At 41.5% G+C, this 19998-nt stretch overlaps 1 protein-coding gene across 2 annotated transcripts in view; it reads left to right on the forward strand.

Annotated features, from left to right (window-relative positions):
* ADAMTSL5 (ADAMTS like 5) overlaps window positions 1–19998 on the forward strand; it is a 155669-nt gene that overhangs the window by 78847 nt on the left and 56824 nt on the right. For both annotated transcript variants that reach the window (XM_033920325.1, XM_033920324.1), the window contains exons 7-8: window positions 1547–1670; window positions 11587–11670. In XM_033920325.1, coding sequence (XP_033776216.1) covers window positions 1547–1670; window positions 11587–11670 — 208 coding nt within the window. The remainder of the gene's footprint in view (window positions 1–1546; window positions 1671–11586; window positions 11671–19998) is intronic.

Here is a 19998-nt window from a genome sequence, read left to right on the forward strand (position 1 = left end):
GAAGACCCCCCCTCCCATGGTCTCAGGGATCCCTCGGGGTTTGAGGCAGCTCGAGCCGAGGGGCTCGAATATCTTGGTGTGCATACCTCCTTTTCCAGTCCTCCATCTGGCTGCTCTATGCAGCATGCAGCGCTCCCAGCACGTCACCTGTAGCCAACTTTGAAGTCTTCCTCTGATGTCAGAGCTGACAGAGGGAAGGCTTTGCGTCAGCCACATGCAGTGTGCAGGGCCCACTGCCCTGCGAAGAATGCGGCTGGAAGACAGGAAGGTTCAGTCTTGCAGGAGGGGTGCAGAAAAGGAGAGAGTGAGCGAGCGGGCACGCACTCGTTGCACCAAGGAGGAAGAGCGTTAGGACATGAGAGAGGTCCAAACGTGGGACACAGAAGGGAGGGAGGGAGTGCGCTTTTGTACACAGAATGAGGGAGGGGGGCATGAACTTGGTAGAGAGGAGGGAAAGAGAGGCTGATGTGTGGGAGGGAATAGAAAGGGGAATTGTTGGGTGTGAGTGTGTCAGTGAGAGGGAAAGAGAGATGGTGTACATGGGGAATGGAAGAAAAAGGATAATTTTTGGTCATAGGGAAGGGCCTTAAGCGTCTGGGCCAATCGGAGCCTTAGACCCCCCATCCCAAGATGCACTGGGGAGGGGCCTAAGGTTATGATTGGCCCAGACGCCTAATGCGTCTCCCTTAGGAGGGGCCTTAAACAATCTAGGCCAATTAGAGCCTTAGGCTCCTCTCCAGCACATCCCAGGATGCACCGTGGAGGGGAAGGCCTGCCATTTTGAAGAGGCAAGCCTACTGGCTGGAGGTAGGAGGCGACCCTCCAGCCAGCCTTCATAAACAAGGTAAGGGGGATGAGAGGGTCATCGAAGGCATGTGGGAGTCATTGGGGGAATCCCTCATGCTGCTGAGGGGAGTGTCAGGTGGGGTTGCTTGGCAGCAGGAGGGAGTGGGCATCTCTGCTGCTGCCAGGGAGTGTCTGAGGGTTGCTTGGCGGCGGGATAAAGTGGGCATCCCTCCCACTGCCGGGGTGGGGCGGGGTTGCTTGACGGCAGCAAAATTTTCTGGCAGGTCTGAGCTGTCAAGCCAATCAGCGCTCAGGCACTGACCAAAGAGTAAGGCTAGGACAGCTCAGACTTACTGGTTAGGGAATCACTTGGCGATAATAGAGAATCACCCGGAGTGCTCGTTTAAATATTAATGACCTTGTTATAATACATTTGCACAGCAGAGTCGGAGACTGCTAGGAAGCTTGGAAAAGACCATGATAAGCCGTTTTGATAATCCGTCACTAAAATACATGACTACGTTAAAGTTTTGAGAATCCTCCCCTGAATCACTCACCCAGCTCCCAGTATTGGATATTGAGGGAGATCCATGTAGTGATCATAACAGAACTAGAAAAATAACCTAAAGAACTGAACCGTAGAAGGATTTGCCAGGTGGGGAGCACACAGAGCAAAGGAGATCTTCCTTCTCTCTTTGGCTAATGCTCCAGGGTTTCAGACTTCCAGGATAATGACCGTTTCCCTTTTCTTCCTTGTCAGCAAGTTGGCTGTGATCTCGTCCTGGGTTCTGGGGAGAAGATGGACATTTGCGGAGTCTGCGGGGGGAAGAATGCCTCATGCAGGCACCATCACAATGTCTATACCACTGAGCAGCCACCTTCTGGTAACATTTGCCTCCATTTAACCTTTATTTACTTATCATTTCTGCAGTGCTCAAAACATATGCAATATTGATGAGACACACCTAATAGATAGGCCCTGCAGTCTAATCCGGGGGGGGGGGGGTGGGTGGCTTAAGAGTGGACTACAGGTCATGCGTTTCCTCTCATTTCTTCCCCCCCACTGTTTCATTTTTTTAAAAATATTCTTTATTCATTTTTAGAACTTCAATTGTGCACAAAAGAAGATGCATTTACATAAATTAATATACTTAAAAGAATAAAAACAAGACTTATTTTCTCCCACCCACTTTCAATTTACAAACATCTCCTTTCTCTATTTCTTAACAATCGCCAAAACATATCTCCCTCCCCCTACCCCAGATGTGCATGTTTTCCCTAAATTATACAAATAAATCAATCTTTACAATATTTAGTTAATGGTTCCCAAACTTCCATAAATTTTTTTATAATAACCCTTCTGAATGGCCATAAACTTTTCCATGTTAAAGATATAACATAGGGATTCCCACCATAATGAATAATTTAATCTATCCCAATTTTTCCAATTCTTTAAAATAAGCTGCATGGCAACTCCCGTCATTATAAACAAAAGTTTATTTTTTGCCGAAATTTGACTTTTTGCCATCATAGATGTTCCAAATAAAATGGTATCATACGATAGTACCACTGGATTTTCTAATAAATTATTAACCTGATCCCAAATCGATCTCCAGAATTTTAGTATCAAAGGACAATAGTATAGTAAATGATCTAACGTCCCAACTTCCAGATGACAATGCCAACATCTATTAGATTTAGAACTATCTACTCTATGCATACGAACTGGGGTCCAAAATACGCTATGTAATAAGAAAAACCATGTTTGTCTCATAGATGCAGACATTGTACATCTCATCCTCCAAGACCAAATTCGTGGCCATTGAGATGCAGTAATGTGATGCTTTATCTCAATGCCCCAAATGTCACGCAGACCAGTTTTTGGTTTCTTATTCAAAAATCCAGATATTAATTTATACCATTGAGCAGCCTGGTGACCCAGGAAGTCTACCTGAAAACATAAGACCGGCAAGCTATTTTGAACTTCCAAATTTTTCCATTCAGAGAACCCTACCTGAAAGGCCTGCTTCAACTGCACCAAGCGATGAGGACAAAACTATGTTAAATGGATTTTTCTGCTAGACCTCAAAACACCCAAGGTACTACTTTATATTTCTATTCGTACCCTTACTGAGGTGGTGTTTTTATCATTGGTCTTAGCAAATAGCATGTGCAACAAAAAAGTTTTAATCTTTTTTATGAATTGATTTTCTCTTCCGGCTCTGCATAAATTATAAAGTGCTATAGAGTGCTGTGAAAGAAAGGCACTAATCTTTATTCCCAATGGCTGCCCAACCGTTTCACTCCTAGTTTCGTCAGGGGCTATGCCTCCTTTAATACAGACATCATTTTTAATTAAGAACGCTCTAACTTTGAGCCCTAATTGCTATTGTTATTAGCACTGCACTCTGCCGGTGTTTTATCAAGACCAAATTTGCATTGCAATTGTGAAAAATCAAGCAGCTTACCATCAGAAATAACATCAACTAAATAGCATCATCCAATATTTCCAGATGACCTTAAATCCGCCAATTTGAATCTTGGAGTTCAGCCATATAGTCTGTTACAAATCACACTTTTGCTGGTAGATTCGCTGCTGGAGGTCCTGCCTGTATTGCCTGAGAAGTGAGAAAGTCCTCAAGGTGCTCCAGCTGCTGACACCAGCTTGACCCAAGCAAGCATGGAAAAGCCGAAGCACCCTGACAATCGTTTTGCTGTTCAAACAACATGAGTGGAGGCTTGGGTAATTCCCACCAGCAATGCATTTGCTGCTGCAGTTGGAGGGGTTCCATTGGTGTAGCGGGGGTGAGTGGTGCCCTCTTCCCCGCCCCCCTCTCCGTGCCGCACACACGCATTTCTTCCATTTCCTCCTACCTCTTTAATTTTCCCAGGGCGAGCAGAATTACAAACTTGCTGCCTGCATCGTGTCGGCTCTCCCTATGACGTCACTTCCTAGGCAAAGGACCCGGAAATGACATCCGAGAGGGTGACGCAGGCAGCAAGTTCGTGATACTGCTCGCACTGGTAAAATTAAAGAGGTATGAGGGAAGGGGCGCACGCACGCCGCATCGGGGGTTGGGAGGGAGTGGGGAGATAGAGAGGAGGACGGATACCGGTGCCCCCTCCAAGACCGCCCCCCCCATCTCCTTTAGTACACCACTGAGAGGGCCTAAGCCCAAAATGGAGGGGCTCAGGCTCCCAAGACCACCTTGTGGCTACATCAAGAGTCTAATCAAGACACATTGGAGGTAATTCTGCAAAATGGATGTCTGAGAATATGTACAAATGACCAGAATATCATCACATATGGGCATATGTAGAGTTACCAGACACATGTCCTCGCCCCATTCTTCCCCAGCCCCTTCATCTCTTCTTCCCCAAGTTCGGTGCTGTGTCTGGAGGGCCTTCGAGCAAGCACTGATGCGACATGATGTCACATTGCAACCGCGCATGCTCAGAGGCCCTCCAGATGCGGCCCCAAGCTTGGGGGCCTTTGAAAACCTGAACAAACTGCTGGGTTTTGGAAATCCCCCCATTCATCTTGCCCCTCCTCCTTCTGCCCTTAGATCTGGCATTTGCCACCTCCTTTCTCACCATCCCATCTCCTTCAAATTAAATGACTATCCAGTCACTCCTTTCCAACCAAATATATACGAAATGTAGGCTGAACTAGATCCACTCTACGTGTGTTAACTGAAGATGAAAACCTGTATGATAACTTAAGATGACTAAATTGTATGCTAAACTTGACTCTCTGTCAACATAAAACGATCAAACATTACTGTACATTTATAACCCATTTGTCTAAGCATTGTGTATGTCAACCTTGTAACCTATTCTGAGCTTATTGGGGAGGATGCGATATAAAGCAAACCAAATCAATAAACAAATAAATGTGTAGATTCTATAAGAAAGATCTGGAAACATCCCAAAATTGGCTGTAAAGTTCTGATGGGGAAATTTCTCTACAGAAAGGCAAAACAAGGTGGTTTGTGTCACTCATTGGAAACTTTATAGCATTGTACCCGAAAGCACTGGATAGTGACCCTAAGAGAATTTTGGAGAATGAAGAGGTTATCCTCAGTCTGAAGCTGGGTGCAAGGAAAATAAATATAGTAAAGAGAAAAAATAAAACAGTTGTGAGTCATTTTGATGGCTGCGATGTTCTAAGTTGTTTTATTTCAACTTTTACTCTCCCTTCACCTGCATTATTTTGCAGTTTCTTTCTACTATCATTTTATTGTATACAGCTTTGACTGTGTCATGAAAGGCAGTTAATAAGCACTTCAATAATCATAAATTTAAACTAGAACAGCATACATTTTAGAGGTGTCGGTGCTGTGAATCATGTGGAGAGAAGAAAAATCCTCAGCTACAGTCTGAGTCCAAGAAAATGTGACAGCAAGGCTTCCTCAGGATGATAAGAACAATCGAGCATGGCTGAAAAGGAATTTGAAGGATAACCTCAGCAATCAGCTTAAAACCGTACTTTGAAAGATAAGCTTACCAAAGAATAAATGATCATATATATTTAAATATTGATTCATTTAATTTACTAAGTAATAAGTTTTTAGTAGATAATAAGATAAATTGCATAATGTAATTAAAATGGATTTTATTTATTTATGCCTATATTTATTAGATTGGTAATAAGATATTCTTATTGGATGAATTAAAAATATTTCTATATTTTATATGAGGAATCCCATATGATGTAGTAGGGGTTAAAATAATAATTATAAGCAAATAATTTATCAAAATGATCATAAGAATAAAAGATCAAATAGAATTGAGTTAAATAATATAAAGAATTGAGGAGGGGTACTTAAAGTTATAATGAGATTTAAAGATAAAATGAAATTAATATTTAGAGGAAACGTGGATGAATATATTCATGAATAATGAGTAAAGTTATACAAGGCAAGAGAAATGTATGTTATTTAATTGATTAGGGATTAGATAAATGATTTAATATGCCAATGTATTTTTATTTTTCTGTTATTATTATTATATATGGTTTTTAAAGATAAATATCAGTTCAATGATTAGATAAAATAATATGTAATTGGTGAAAATGGGTAAGATATGAGATGAATTATTATGATAATTTAGGTGACTTATTTAAAAAGATGTTTTATTTGTAGTCTGTAAGGGGTTTTTCATTACCTGATCTAATATGTGCGTTCCCAAGTTTTCACTTTTAATAATGTTATGGAGGTTAGGGTGGAGAAGAGGGTGGGAGTGGGTGGGTTAGGGGGGATAGATTTTATGTTCAAAGTTTTAAAATTGGGAAAATGGTGTATGTAAAGAAAATTCAAAATAAGTCTAAATATTTGATTTGGTTAATGTGTTTTGAATATAAAATTTATAATGGAAAGTAAAATCTTTTCATTAAATGTTAGTGGCCTCAACCATCAAATCAAAAGGAAAAAAATGCTTTCCTTTTTGAAACAACAAAATGCAGATATATATTATATCCAAGAGACACATCTATCAACTACAGAGTCAATGAAATTAGAAGGGGGTTGGGTGAAGCATTGTTTTCTTTGCCCCAGCAGTGGGAAAGAAGGCAGGGGTTGCTATCCTAGTAAATAAGAAATGTAAAGTTAATTTTAAGTTGATTGCTTCAGATCCCTTAGGAAGATGGTTACATGTAGATATGAGCATGGGAAATAATACCCTGACAGGTTTAATGTATATGCCCCTAATTCGAATCAAATTCAATTTTTCAAAACTTTACAATAGTTCATACTGCCACTGGCTGCTTCTAATTTAGTAGTGGCTGGAGATTTTAACGCTGTTATAGATCCGTTGATGGATAAAAACCTAGTAAAATTATGAAATCATTAGGATTAGATAATTTGGTGCAATCTTGTGATTTGAAAGATATATGGCAGATACTTCATTTTAATGAATGGGAATTTTCATTTTGTTCACATGTTCACAAATCCTTTTCAAGAATAGATTACATTTTCATCTCAAATAAAATTGTTCAGCAGATGACACAAGCTTCCATAGATCCAATCATTTTGTCTGATCATGGTGAAGTGTGGGTTGAATTGAAAATTGCTGAACAGGATAATAATAGATCTGTATGGAGATTCGATAATACATTGCTTGCGGATTCAAACTTCCTTGAAGAATTTCAATTAAAGATGAACAAGTAGAAGAAATTTCCATGGAAACATTTTAAGGCTACCATGAGAGGACAAATAATTTCATATTCAGCATATATTAGGAAACAACATAAAAAATCAATTTTTAAATTTGGAACAAGAAATTAAAAGTTTGGAGTCTAAATTGATTGAAAAATGGGAACAAAGTACTTTGCAGGCTTTTAAAAGTAAAATGTAAATATGAAATTTCTTCAAAATTGATAAGGAAATATTTGTTATCTCAGCAGGCTCTATTATGGAAACTCAAATAAGGCGGGAAGATTATTAGCAAAAAAAAAGAAGGTCTAAAATTATTGCAATTAAAGATGAGAAAGGAAATATACATTCTCAAATTGGGCCCATTTTAAATCAATTCATAATTTTTACAAAGAATTATACTCTTCTGAGCCTTATTTGGACAAGGAAAAAGATGGTTTAGAATTTTTAAAGTTAATTAAGGGTTCAAAAATCCCTGATCATGTAAAAAAAAGTTTAGAACAGCCTGTATCATTAAAAGAATTGCAAACAGCATTGAAAGAGTTGGATCCGCTTCAGGTGGTGATGGTTTTACAGTAGTTTTATAAATCATTTCAAAATTCCTTATTAACACATTTAAACTAAGCTAAACTAAACTAAACCTTAGGTTTATATACCGCACCATCTCCACAATTTATTAAAATTATATCAGATTCAACTAACTAAAGGTTATATTACAGGTACTATGGCAGAGTCTTTGACTATAGTTTTGCCAAAGTCAAATAAAGACCCTACTTTGGTTTCAAATTACAGGCCTATTTTTTTAATAAATGTAGATGGAAAACTTTTAGCTAAAGTATTGGCTTTACGCTTGGCTAAGGCTCTCCCTTTTGTTATTGGTATGCACCAAACAGGGTTTGTTGCACAGAGACATTCTTCTAATAACACCAGGCTGGCATTTCATATGTTAAATTTGACAAAAGCCATGAAAGAACCAGCTTTTTCTGTGTCTTTAGATGCTGAGAAAGCCTTTGATCGGGTGTAATGGACCTTCATGTATCAAGCATTGGAGTGGTTTGGTGTGGGTTCGGGATTTATACAAATGATTCAAACTTTGTATAGCTCCCCTGCTGCTAGATTGTATATTAACAGTAATTTTTCAGAAAGATTTAGAGGGGGGTTAGGTAAGGTTGTCCCTTATCTCCTTTGCTTTTTGATGTTGTATTAGAACCCTTGTTATTAGCTATTCAGCAAGTAAAGGAGATACAGGGTATTCCTTATTCAAAACGGGAATACAAGGTCTCTGCCTATGCAGATGATATACTGCTTCATTTGAGAAATCCTGAAACAACTATTCCATGCTTACTTGAATTAATAGATAAATTTGGAAAATTTTCAGGATATAAGATAAATTGGAGTAAATCAGAAATTCCTCCACTTAATGTACATTGTACAAAAGGTTTGTTTGATTCATTCCCCTTTCTATGGAAGGAGAATGGAATAAAATATTTAAGTATTTGGATAAATAATACGCTGGAAGAAACAATGAAAGTACCGTATTTGCCGGCGTATAAGACGACTGGGCGTATAAGACGACCCCCCAACTTTTACAGTTAAAATATAGAGTTTGTTATATACTCGCCGTATAAGACTACCCCTTCTTCCGCACACCTTCTGCACAACCTTCTGCCTGCCTGTCCCCCCCTTGAAGGCCTGCACCCCCCCGAAGGCCTGTCCCCCCCCCCTTGTAGGCCTGTCCCCCCCTTGAAGGCCTGCCTGCCTGCCTTTCCCCCCTTGAAGGCCTGTCCCCCCTTGAAGGCCTGCCTGCCTGCCTGCCACCCCCTTCCCCTTGAAAGCCTGCCTGCCTGCCCGCCCGCCCCACCCTGAAGGCCTGATGCCCCGCCCCACCCCGAAGGACCGCTCGCCCCCCTGGCCTCCCCGCACCACCTATGAAGCAGCCGCAGCAGGATCGCGAAGTCAGCGTCAGCGATCCCTGCGCTGCTTCCTGCGCCACGGTCCCGCCCCTCCTCTGACGTCAGAGGAGGGGCGGGATCGCTGACGCTGACTTCGCGATCCTGCTGCGGACTGCTTCACAGGTGGTGCAGGAAGGTCAGTGGGGCGAGCGGTCCTTCGGGGGTGGGGGGGGATTGAACGGCAAGGCCGGGAGCACCCCCTTAGGGCTGGCACCCGGGGCGCACCGTCCCCTCTGCCCCCCCCTTGGTACGCCACTGCATGTAAACAGTACCCGGCGTATAAGACGACCCCCGACTTTGGGGAGGATTTTAAGGTACTGAAAAGTCGTCTTATACGCCGGCAAATACGGTAAATGAAAAATTTTATTACAGAAGGTTACAGAAATGTGTGAGCAATGGAATCCTTTACATTTGTCTTGGTGGGGGAGAGTCCAAACTATTAAAATGATGATCTTGCCTGTGGTTTGTTACCAAATGGGTATGATACCAGTTTTTTTTCAGGAGTCCTTTTATAAAAAATTAAATCGTATTCTTACAAAATTTATTTGGCTGGGTAAAATGGCTAGAATTGCTTTAGTATCTTTACAAAAACCAATTACAGAGGGAGGGGTAAATTTTCCCAGTTTTTAAATGTATCACCAAGCCTATATTATGTGCCAGGGTATGTATTGGGTCCTCCCATAGCTCATGGATAAGCTCCCAGATTGGTTATATTTGGAATGGCAACTCATGTTCTCTCTGCGACTATACCATGTTCTCGGTATCAAAATATCTAGATTATATAAAGAAAACAGAATATTAGTAGATACATGGAAAACCTTACGATATGCCAGTAATCTAACATCTATTCCAATACATAAATCAACAAATCAGACTAAGTGGCTAAACTCCAAGATTCAAATTGGCGGATTTAAGGTCATCTGGAAGTATTGGATGATAGCAGGAATACGTATTTTAGATGATGTTATTTCTAATGGTAAACTGCTTGGTTTTTCACAGTTGCAACATAAATTTGGTCTTAATAAATCACAAAGTTTTAGATGGTTGCAACCGAAGCAGGCTATTCAGGTGGGGTTCCCTGAATGGAAAAATCTTAATAATCAATATAGTTTAGAGTTCTCAGCAGAATCTCGGCGAGAGCAAGATCAGAAGGCCTTGAGCATGCGCAAATGCTCAAGGCCCAGTCCAGCCCAGCACAGGCAAGAGGGAGGATCTCCGACGCACCGCCCAGCCCAGCACAGCCAAGAGGGAGGATCTTCAGGCACCGGCATGTCTTGTGCGTTGGTGCTGGTGCAAGTGTGAAATCTGGGTAAGGGATGTTATTTCAGTGCTCAGGGGTGGATGTAGGATCGCGGGGGGAGATGACGTGAGCGGGGGGATGCCGGATTGCGGGGGGGGGGGGAGGGTGGCGCTCGTAAATCGAGTCAAACTCAGTATTTTTTATCATTGTATTTTTTAAATTGAATTTTCATGGTTTTATGTCAGTGTTTAATAAATTATCTCCAGAACATCTGTATCCACAGTTTTTGTGTTTGTTTTCATCGGTGGATCATTGGGTCTCCCCATTTTTCTTTGTTGTATTTATTGATACACTTGTTATAAGTTCGTAAAATGAATAAAGATTTATTTAAAAAATGTAAAAAAAAGAAAATGTGACAGAAAGATACAGAAAAATGTCCCATTTGTGTGGATATTGTATCGCATTTTTGTTGGCTTTAGAAACTCAATAAAGTTTAAAAAAAATAATAATTTCCAAACATCCCTGGATAGATTACTTATATGAGGGGCTGCAGAAAAGTTCTCAGCCCAACCAAGAAGCGAATGATGTGGAGCCATGAAATGTTTTGTTTCAATGATAAGAAATGAAATGAAAAGTATCAAGAAAATTGTGGAAGAACTTGTAAGTTTCATGGCTCCACATCATTCTCATAAGAACATAAGAAAAGCCCTCACCGGATCAGACCGAGGTCCATCCAGTCCGGTGATCCACACACGCGGCGGCCCCTTTAGGTACTCCCGAATGGAGACCCAGTTATACCGTAGCCCTTGATATGATTTGGTTGGGCTGAGAACTTTTCAGCGGCTTCTCGTACATGTTACATCTTATGAACTCCAGAGGGAAGCTCTCTGGCACAATGCATTAGCAGTAGATTTGAGAGACTGGGCTCATACTCCACATACTCTGGCTTAGGGTTGTTATTGTCACAGTATAAGCAAAATTAGTTCATTTGGAGACAGAGCAGCAAATTAGTTAGAATGCCCCAGAAAGGTGCTCTGTTCTTTTAAAGCAATGCACACTCAGCCCCTCTGTATAAAGTATGCATTTTGGTAGCTATTTGTTATTCTTCTTGGACCTGATCCAAGAAAGCTTTTTCTCATTCTGCGTCTCTGAAGTGTGTGTGTGTGTGGTCCCCCTTTGACATGGCCCTTGAGACTTTTATGCAGCTGTCGTTTTGCACCCTCCGTGCTGGTGGAAATTCACGCCCTAATTCAGATGTAGTTTATTATTTGCATATTATTAAGGGGCAGGGGTGAGTCTAAACTAACCGGCATAAGAATCCTTCCACATCTATTCATATATTCCTGCAGTTTATTATGATTTTAGTCATTTTGAATCACTTCCCAGTTACTGTTGTAGAACTGTAACTGCCTCTAATTTATCCAGGAAGTGACATCATCTGCTTTCTAATCCATAGGGTTGTTTGGATACAATGAGGTAACCATGATCCCTGCTGGTGCCACCCACATCAAGGTGACAGACAACAGCAAGAACTACCTAGGTAAGAAAAGCCAGCTAAGCTCAGCTGAACTACAGTAGAGCACAATTAATTGATCCCAGTGATAATTAAGCCCCTTCCCTCAAGTTCTACATCCCAGTATGTCCCTAGTGCAGCCATCAATTCTTCCTTTCTCCTAGGCATGAGAAAGGAAGTCATTCTGGATCACTCAATACTTATCGTTGCTACGATACAAGGGGAATATTTCTAGATGATAAAGGCCTCCATGCCCAGTCAAGCTCTCTGAGAATACCAATGAGACTGCCGATTATGATGGATCATTTCTAGAAATGTGACTATTGGCAGCTAATTTCTAATAGTCCACTTCCAATCTGGAGCATGCAATTATACAGAGCAACATAACTAGAAATCCGACAAAGGTCATTCTAGTGCCTGTTCTACAAAATAATAATCAGATCCCAGAGGTTTTGTATTGATAATCATATCAAAATTAGGCATATGCCCGTGTTAAATGTACCAGCAGGTTTGTACCGCGAGCACTCCTTTTGGACAAAACTGTGTGCCGCTGCCTCTCTTGACGTAACTCTTTCTGCAGGAATTCCTCCAAATAAAACAGGCCACCGAACATAGACAGGAGTAGACGTTTAAAGACTTTATTGTACTATAACAACATTGTGCCTAGTATGGTCACATTTTGCCCATGAAGGCTTCATCAGACGTAATGTCCAGAGGGGGGCGTAGAAAGGAGCACTTCCTTCTAGAACAGGAGTTCTGAAGCCATTCCTTGGAACACATCTAGCCAATCAGGTTCTCAGGATACCCACAGTGAATCCGCATGAGATATGTCTCCTTTGTATGCAAATCTACGAGGGAGAATCAAAAATGAAAGGCAATTGTTAAATTACATAATAACTAGAACAGAGCTAGCAAAATGCAACATATGTACTCGTACGTTACCTGTTAGATAGTTTGTACATGCACAGTTCAGCGCTCGGCTTTAGTCATGTAGCCACGAGGTCAGAAACATGGACACTCCATTGCAAGATTGCACCATCGTAGAATAATCCGCAGTAGTGCGCTTTCTTTGGACAGAGGGAGTAAAACCTATGGAAATTCATTGTCAGATATTGACTCAGTATGGACATAGCCCCATGAATCAACAAAAGGATTATGAGTGGGTGAAAAGGTTTAAAATGGGAAGAGCAGGTGTAACTGACGAAGGTTGCTCTGGTCACCCATCAACATCGTGCACACAAGAGCACATTGACAGGGCAGATGCCTTGATTAGAGAAGACTGACAGATAAATGTGTCTCAGCTACATATTTGGATATCGGCTATGGATCTGCATTTGCCATAATGCACGATGACCTGGGATATAGGAAAGTCTGTGCACAATGGGTTTCCTAAATAGCTTACAGCAGGGCTGCCCAAGTCCGGTCCTCGAGATCTACTGGCAGGCCAGGTTTTCAAGATATCCACAATGAACATGCATGAGAGATATTTGCAGGCAAATCTATCTCAAGCATATTCATTGAGGATATCCTGAAAATCTGGCCTGCCAGTAGATCTCGAGGATTGGACTTGGGCAGCATGTGGAGGTTGTGACCCAGTTCCTGAGACGGTATAAAGAAGATCCGAATATTCTGGATAGAACAGTCACCAGTGACGAGACATGGGTATATCACGGCAGCCCGGAGAGCAAAAGACAAAGTATAAAGTAAAGGAAGCGATGCTCACCTGGCTCCAGGAGCAGCCGAAAAACTTATTCTCTGCAGGAATTCAGAAGCTCATTGAATGATACAACAAATGCATCGTCTTGCATGGGGTCTCTGTGGAAAAGTGATATAGTTAGTTATTCACAGTTACTTCTATTAAAGCCGTTAAATGTAATTTGCCTTTACTTTTTGATTTACCCTCATATCTCATCCATATTCAATTGTGAGTGTTCTGAAAACCTGACTGGGTAGATGTGTTCTGAGGACTGGATTGGGAGCTCCTGCTGTAGAAATAGCATTTAGTGGTAGATAGCCTTCAGTAGGGTTACCATATAGCTCCAGAAAAAAAGACATATTGAGATATCTGGGTTTTCCATCAATGGAAGTAAAATTCAGAAATACACTTGGAAGATAAAGACAGACTGTTCACACTCTTCAAGGTAGGGAGAACGAGAGGGCACTCTCTAAAGTTGAAAGGGGATAGATTCTGTACAAATGTAATGAGGTTCTTCTTCATCCAGAGAGTGGTGGAGAGCTGGAACCCTCTTCTGGAGTCTGTTGTAGGGGAAAATACCCTCCAGGGTTTCAAAACTAATCTGGACAAGTTCCTGCTAAACTGGGACGTATGCAGGTGAGGTTGGACCCATTTAGAGCAGTGGGGGCTGCCGCGTGAGCGGACAGCTGGGCAGGATGGAGCACTGGTCTGACCCAGCAGAGGTAACAACCTATCACTATCTACTATCTGCTATCAATTTCTCCTGGAAAAGTCCAGAATAACAATTGTAACTTGACGCATTCTTGATTACATGTACTACAATGATACTGGAAATGTCCAGTCTTCTAACTTGTAATCCGCTTAGAACCGCAAGGCACAAGCGGAATAGAAATCACTAATGTAATGTAATGTAATGTAATTCTTATGTTCTAAAACCCAGATACAATGGAAGTAAGGAGGACAAACATCTGGGTTTTACTTCCATTGATGGAAAACCCAGATGTCTCAATCTACCTCTTTTTTTTCTGGAGCTTTCAGTGGAATTAAAACCCAGATGTCTCAATCTGTCCTCCTTACTTCCATTGCTTTCCAAGTTTATTACATACTTTATATAGCATCTATCAGAGGTTACCTAGACGGTTTACAATACTAAATAAAAAAAAGAAAAGGGGGGCATTCAAAGTTAAAATATCAAGGACCGATCAGACAAAGACAAATGTCTGTCCTTTTTACTTCCATTGCTTTCAGTGGAAGTAAAACCCGGAAGTCTCAATCCGTCCTCCTTACCTCCATTGCTTTCAGTGGAAGTCTCAATCCGTCCTCCTTACCTCCATTGCTTTCAGTGGAAATAAAACTCTGAAGTCTCAATCCGTCCTCCTTACCTCCATTGCTTTCAGTGGAAGTAAAACCCGGAAGTCTCAATCCGTCCTCCTTACCTCCATTGCTTTAAGTGGAAGTGAAACCCAGTTCTTTGCTGCTTTTTTGAGCATTCAACATTAACACTGAGAAGCAAGTACCTCGCCCTGATGCAGCCATTGCGAAACGCCAGCTAGCTCACATCAGCAAAAGACCTAAGCAGAGATAGTACAGAGTGAACCAAGAAATCACACGGACAACTCAACTTTACATAAGAATATAAGAAGTTGCCTTTGCTGGGTCAGACCAGGGGTCCATCGCGCCCAGCAGTCCGCTCCTGTGGTGGCCCATCAGGTCCATGACCTGTAAGAGATCCTTTGTCTAAAACCCTTTAGTCCTTATTTTTCTTCTATCTATACCAGGGGTGTCAAAGTCCCTCCTCGAGGGCCGTAATCCAGTCGGGTTTTCAGGATTTCCCCAATGAATATGCATTGAAAGCAGTGCATGCACATAGATCTCATGCATATTCATTGGGGAAATCCTGAAAACCCGACTGGATTCCGGCCCTCGAGGACCGACTTTGACACCTGTGATCTATACTCTTCCATGATCCTATCTCTACCTTTATCTATATCCCTCCAGCCCCATATCCTTCAGGAACTTGTCCAATCCCTCTTTGAATCCCCTTAAAGTGCTCTGTCCTATCACACCCTCCGGAAGCGCATTCCAGGTGTCCACCACCCTCTGAGTGAAGAAAAATTTCCTAGCATTGGTTCTAAACCTGTCCCCTTTCAATTTCTCCGAGTGCCCCCTTGTTCTTGTAGTTCCCAATAGGCTGAAGAATCTGTCCCTTTCCACCTTCTCTATGCCCTTCATGATCTTGTAAGTCTCTATCATGTCTTTTCTGAATCTTCGCTTCTCCAGGGTGAAGAGCCCCAGCCTTTCTAGCCTCTCTGCGTATGAAAGGTTTTCCATACCTTTTATCATTCTTGTCGCTCTTCTCTGAACCCTCTCAAGTATCTCCATGTCCTTCTTTAGGTACGGCGACCAATATTGGACACAGTACTCCAGATGTGATCGCACCATCGCGCGGTACCGCGGCATGATGACTGCCTTCGTTCTGGTAGTAATACCCTTCTTAATGATACCCAATATTCTGTTTGCCCTCTTCGAGGCTGCTGCACATTGTGCCGTTGACTTCATTGTTGTGTCCACCAGTACACCCAAGTCTCTTTCAAGGTTACTTCCCTCTAGTACTAATCCCCCCATTGGTAGCTAAACATCGGAGTTTTTTTCCCTACATGCATGACCTTGCATTTCCCTACATTGAAGTTCATCTGCCATTTATTTGCCCACTCCTCCAGTTTGTTCAGGTCCCTTTTATAGGTCCTCACATTCTTCCGCAGTTCTTCCGCAGTTCTAACATCCGCAAATTTTATTACTTCACACTTTGTCCCCGTTTCCAGGTCATTAATAAATACATTGAACAGCAGCGGTCCGAGTACCGACCCCTGCGGAACTCCGCTCGTGACCCTCCTCCAGTCCAAGTAGTGACCCTTCACTCCAACCCTCTGCCTTCTGCCTGCCAACCAGTGTTTAACCCATCTGTGTACGAACCCTTCCACCCCGTGGTTCCACAGTTTCCTAAGTAGCCGCTCATGGGGTACCTTGTCAAAGGCCTTTTGGAAGTCGAGGTAAATGATGTCTACAGGTTCCCCTTTGTCCAACTGGCTGTTTACACCCTCAAAGAAGTGCAGTAAGTTTGTTTGACACGATCTTCCTTTGCAGAAGCCATGTTGGCTCGCTTTCATTAGCCCATTTTTTTCGATGTGCTCACAGATGCTGTCCTTTACCAGTGCTTCTACCATCTTGCCCGGAACTGATGTCAAACTTACCGGTCTGTAGTTTCCCGGGTCTCCTCTCGACCCCTTTTTAAAGATAGGTGTAACATTTACTATCTTCCAGTCCTCCGGGATCTCGCCAGTTTTCAAGGATAGGTTGCAAACTCGTTGGAGTATTTCCGCTATCTCATTTCTTAGTTCTTTTAGTACTCTAGGGTGGATCCCATCTGGGCCAGGTGATTTGTCGCTTTTCAATCTATCTATCTGTTGGAGGACATCCCCATGGCTCACCTCTATTGTCGTCAGTTTTTCTTCTTGGTCTCCATGGAAGATCTCATCAGATTCTGGTACACTGGATGTGTCCTGCTGAGAAGTACTTGTTTAACCTATCGGCTACCTCTTTTTCCTCCTTTATCACTCCCCTTCTGTCTCCATCGTCCAACGGTCCTACTTCCTCCCTCACTGGTTGCTTCCCTTTAATATATATGAAGAACGACTTTAAATTTTTTGCCTCCCTGGCTAGCCTCTCTTCATATTCCCTTTTCGCTCTTCTAACCACTCGATGACATTCTTTTTGGCATTTTCTGTGTTCCTTCCAGTGTTCCCCTGTTTGGTCCTTTTTCCATTTCCGGAACGATTTTTTCTTGTCTCCTATCTCTTTCTTCACTTCATTGGTTATCCATGCTGGGTCTTTCGTTCGGTTTTTTTGCACCCTTTTCTAAATCTGGGGATGTACATATGTTGTGCTTTTTGCACTGTGCCCTTGAATAGGGACCAGGCTTGCTCTACTGTTTCTGTTTTCCTTGAGCTGTTTCTGAGTTTTTTCCTTACCATTGCTCTCATAGCATCATAGTTCCCTTTCTTGAAATTGAACGTTGTCACTGTGGTTCTTTTCCCTTTTGTTGTACCTACTTCTAATTTGTACCGGATCATAGAAACATAGAAGATGACGGCAGAAAAGGGCTACAGCCCATCAAGTCTGCCCACTCTGCTTACCCACCCCCTGTCTATGCCCTAATGACCCAATTTCCTTATCTTGACCCTCGTAGGGATCCCACATGGGTATCCCATTTATTCTTAAAGTCTGGCACGCTGTCTGCCTCGATCACCTGCACTGGAAGCTTGTTCCAATGATCAACCACTCTCTCTGTGAAGAAATACTTTCTGGTGTCGCCATGAAATTTTCCGCCCCTGAGTTTGAGCGGGTGCCCTCTTGTGGCCGAGGGTCCCTTGAGAAAGAAAATATCATCTTCCACTTCGACACGTCCCGTGAGGTACTTAAATGTTTCGATCATGTCTCCCCTCTTCCTACGTTCCTCAAGAGTGTAGAGCTGCAATTTGTTCAGTCTCTCTTCGTACGAGAGACCCTTGAGCCCCGAGATCATCCTGGTGGCCGTCCGTTGAACCGATTCAATTCTGCGCACATCTTTACTGTAATGTGGCCTCCAGAATTGCACACAGTACTCCAGATGAGGTCTCACCATGGCCCTGTACAACGGCATTATGACTTCAGGCTTTCGGCTGACGAAACTTCTATTGATACAACCCAATATCTGCCTTGCCTTAGATGAAGCCTTCTCCACTTGATTGGCAGTTTTCATGTCTGCACTGATGATTACTCCTAAATCTCGTTCTCCTGAAGTCCTAGTTAAAGTTTCTCCGTTCAAGAAGTACGTCCTGCATGGATTTCCGCTTCCGAGGTGCATGACCATACATTTCTTAGCATTGAAGCCTAGCTGCCAGGTTGAGGACCAACTTTCCAATGTAAGCAATGGCGGTTTTAAAATTATCTGGAAACATTGGATGATTGCTGGAATTCGGATTTTAGAAGATGTAATAAATAAAGGTAAACTGCTTGAATTTTCACAATTGCAAAATAAATTCGGTTTGAATAAATCACAATATTTCAGATGGATGCAATTGAAGCAGGCCATTCAGGTAGGGTTCCCTGAATGGAAAAATCTTAATAACTATCATAGTATGGAATTCTTATGTTTTCAGATAGATTCCATGGGTCACCAGGCCGCAATGTGGTATAAATTAATATCTGGATTCGTACATAAAAAGAAAAAAAATGGTCTTAGAGATATTTGGAGCATTGAGATTAAGCATCAGATTAATGCATCTCAATGGCCACGACTTTGGTCTTGGAGGTTAAAATGCACATTGAGACAAACTTGGTTTTTTATTTTACATAGAGCTTTATGGACCCCTACACGTTTACATAGAATAGATAGCTCTAAGTCTAATAGATGCTGGCATTGTCATCTTGAAGCAGGGACATTAGATCATCTTTTATTCTATTGTCCATTCATATTAATATTTTGGAAATCAATTTGGCCTCAAATTAATAGGATGTTAGAAAATCCGATAGCCTTGACATATGATACGATTTTATTTGGTACTGCAATGAGAGCTCGAAGTCAAATTTCATCAAATAACAATAAACTTTTATATATATTGACTGGAGTAGCAGTACAGCAAATTACAAATAATTGGAAAAATTATGACAGATTGAACTATAATTTTTGGTGGAACTCAGTTTGCCATATATATAAGATGGAGCGTACATTTGCAACACAAAAAGGATATATGGATAAGTTCAAGAAGATTTGGGGACCATTAACAGATTTTTGCAATGACTGATTTTAATTTTTTCCCATAATAAGATAATGGTTAAAGAAGGGAGGGAGGGAAGGGGTAAAGAATTTATTCTCTTTATTATACATTATAAAAAATATATCATAATGAATGAATGATAGTCCTATGAGAAATTAATGTGATAAAGGGAGGGAAAAGGGTTCATAATTAAATAATAATTGATAAAATCATTACAATATATATGTTATATAAATTCATAAGAAAAATAATATAAAATATGGTTTATAGAGATATCAAGTGTATTGTTAAGATAAATGTATGGAAAATTTATAACACTTGTTGATATGTGAAAAAATCAATAAAAAACTTAAAACCAATGTAAGCAGAGGGGCGTGGCTTAACGCGAGCACAGAATGGAAGTGTGATCTCGACGCTCCTCTCCAAATGGGCAACTGACATAAAATAAAAATATCCCAATATTAATTATTTCAATTGAAAATACTCACAATTGAAGCAGAAACTATTGAAAATCTATATATAACATTTTCCTGAAGAAACGAAGACAAGAACTGAGCAAGAGAAACCAAAGAGAGATTTGCCGGTTTTTTCTCCCTCATCGGTGAGACGGCGAGACGTTGGATTAAAGAAAGAAGAAATAAAAGAGAGAAGAGTTGGCAGATTGGATAAAGTCCTCCTCTGAAACTTAAAAGTTTTAGCGCTGAAGCGAAGACATCGGGGGACTAGAGCGGAGAGGCACTGGTGACAGGAAGCTGACGGTTTGAACAAAAACTTGTGCCCGCTGAGGGGGATAAATCCTGAAGTAAGTGAACAAGGGAAGTGATAAGATCGGCGAAAACTGTT

The sequence above is a fragment of the Geotrypetes seraphini genome, chromosome 14 (assembly GCF_902459505.1).
Source record: "Geotrypetes seraphini chromosome 14, aGeoSer1.1, whole genome shotgun sequence".
NCBI lineage: Eukaryota > Metazoa > Chordata > Amphibia > Gymnophiona > Dermophiidae > Geotrypetes > Geotrypetes seraphini.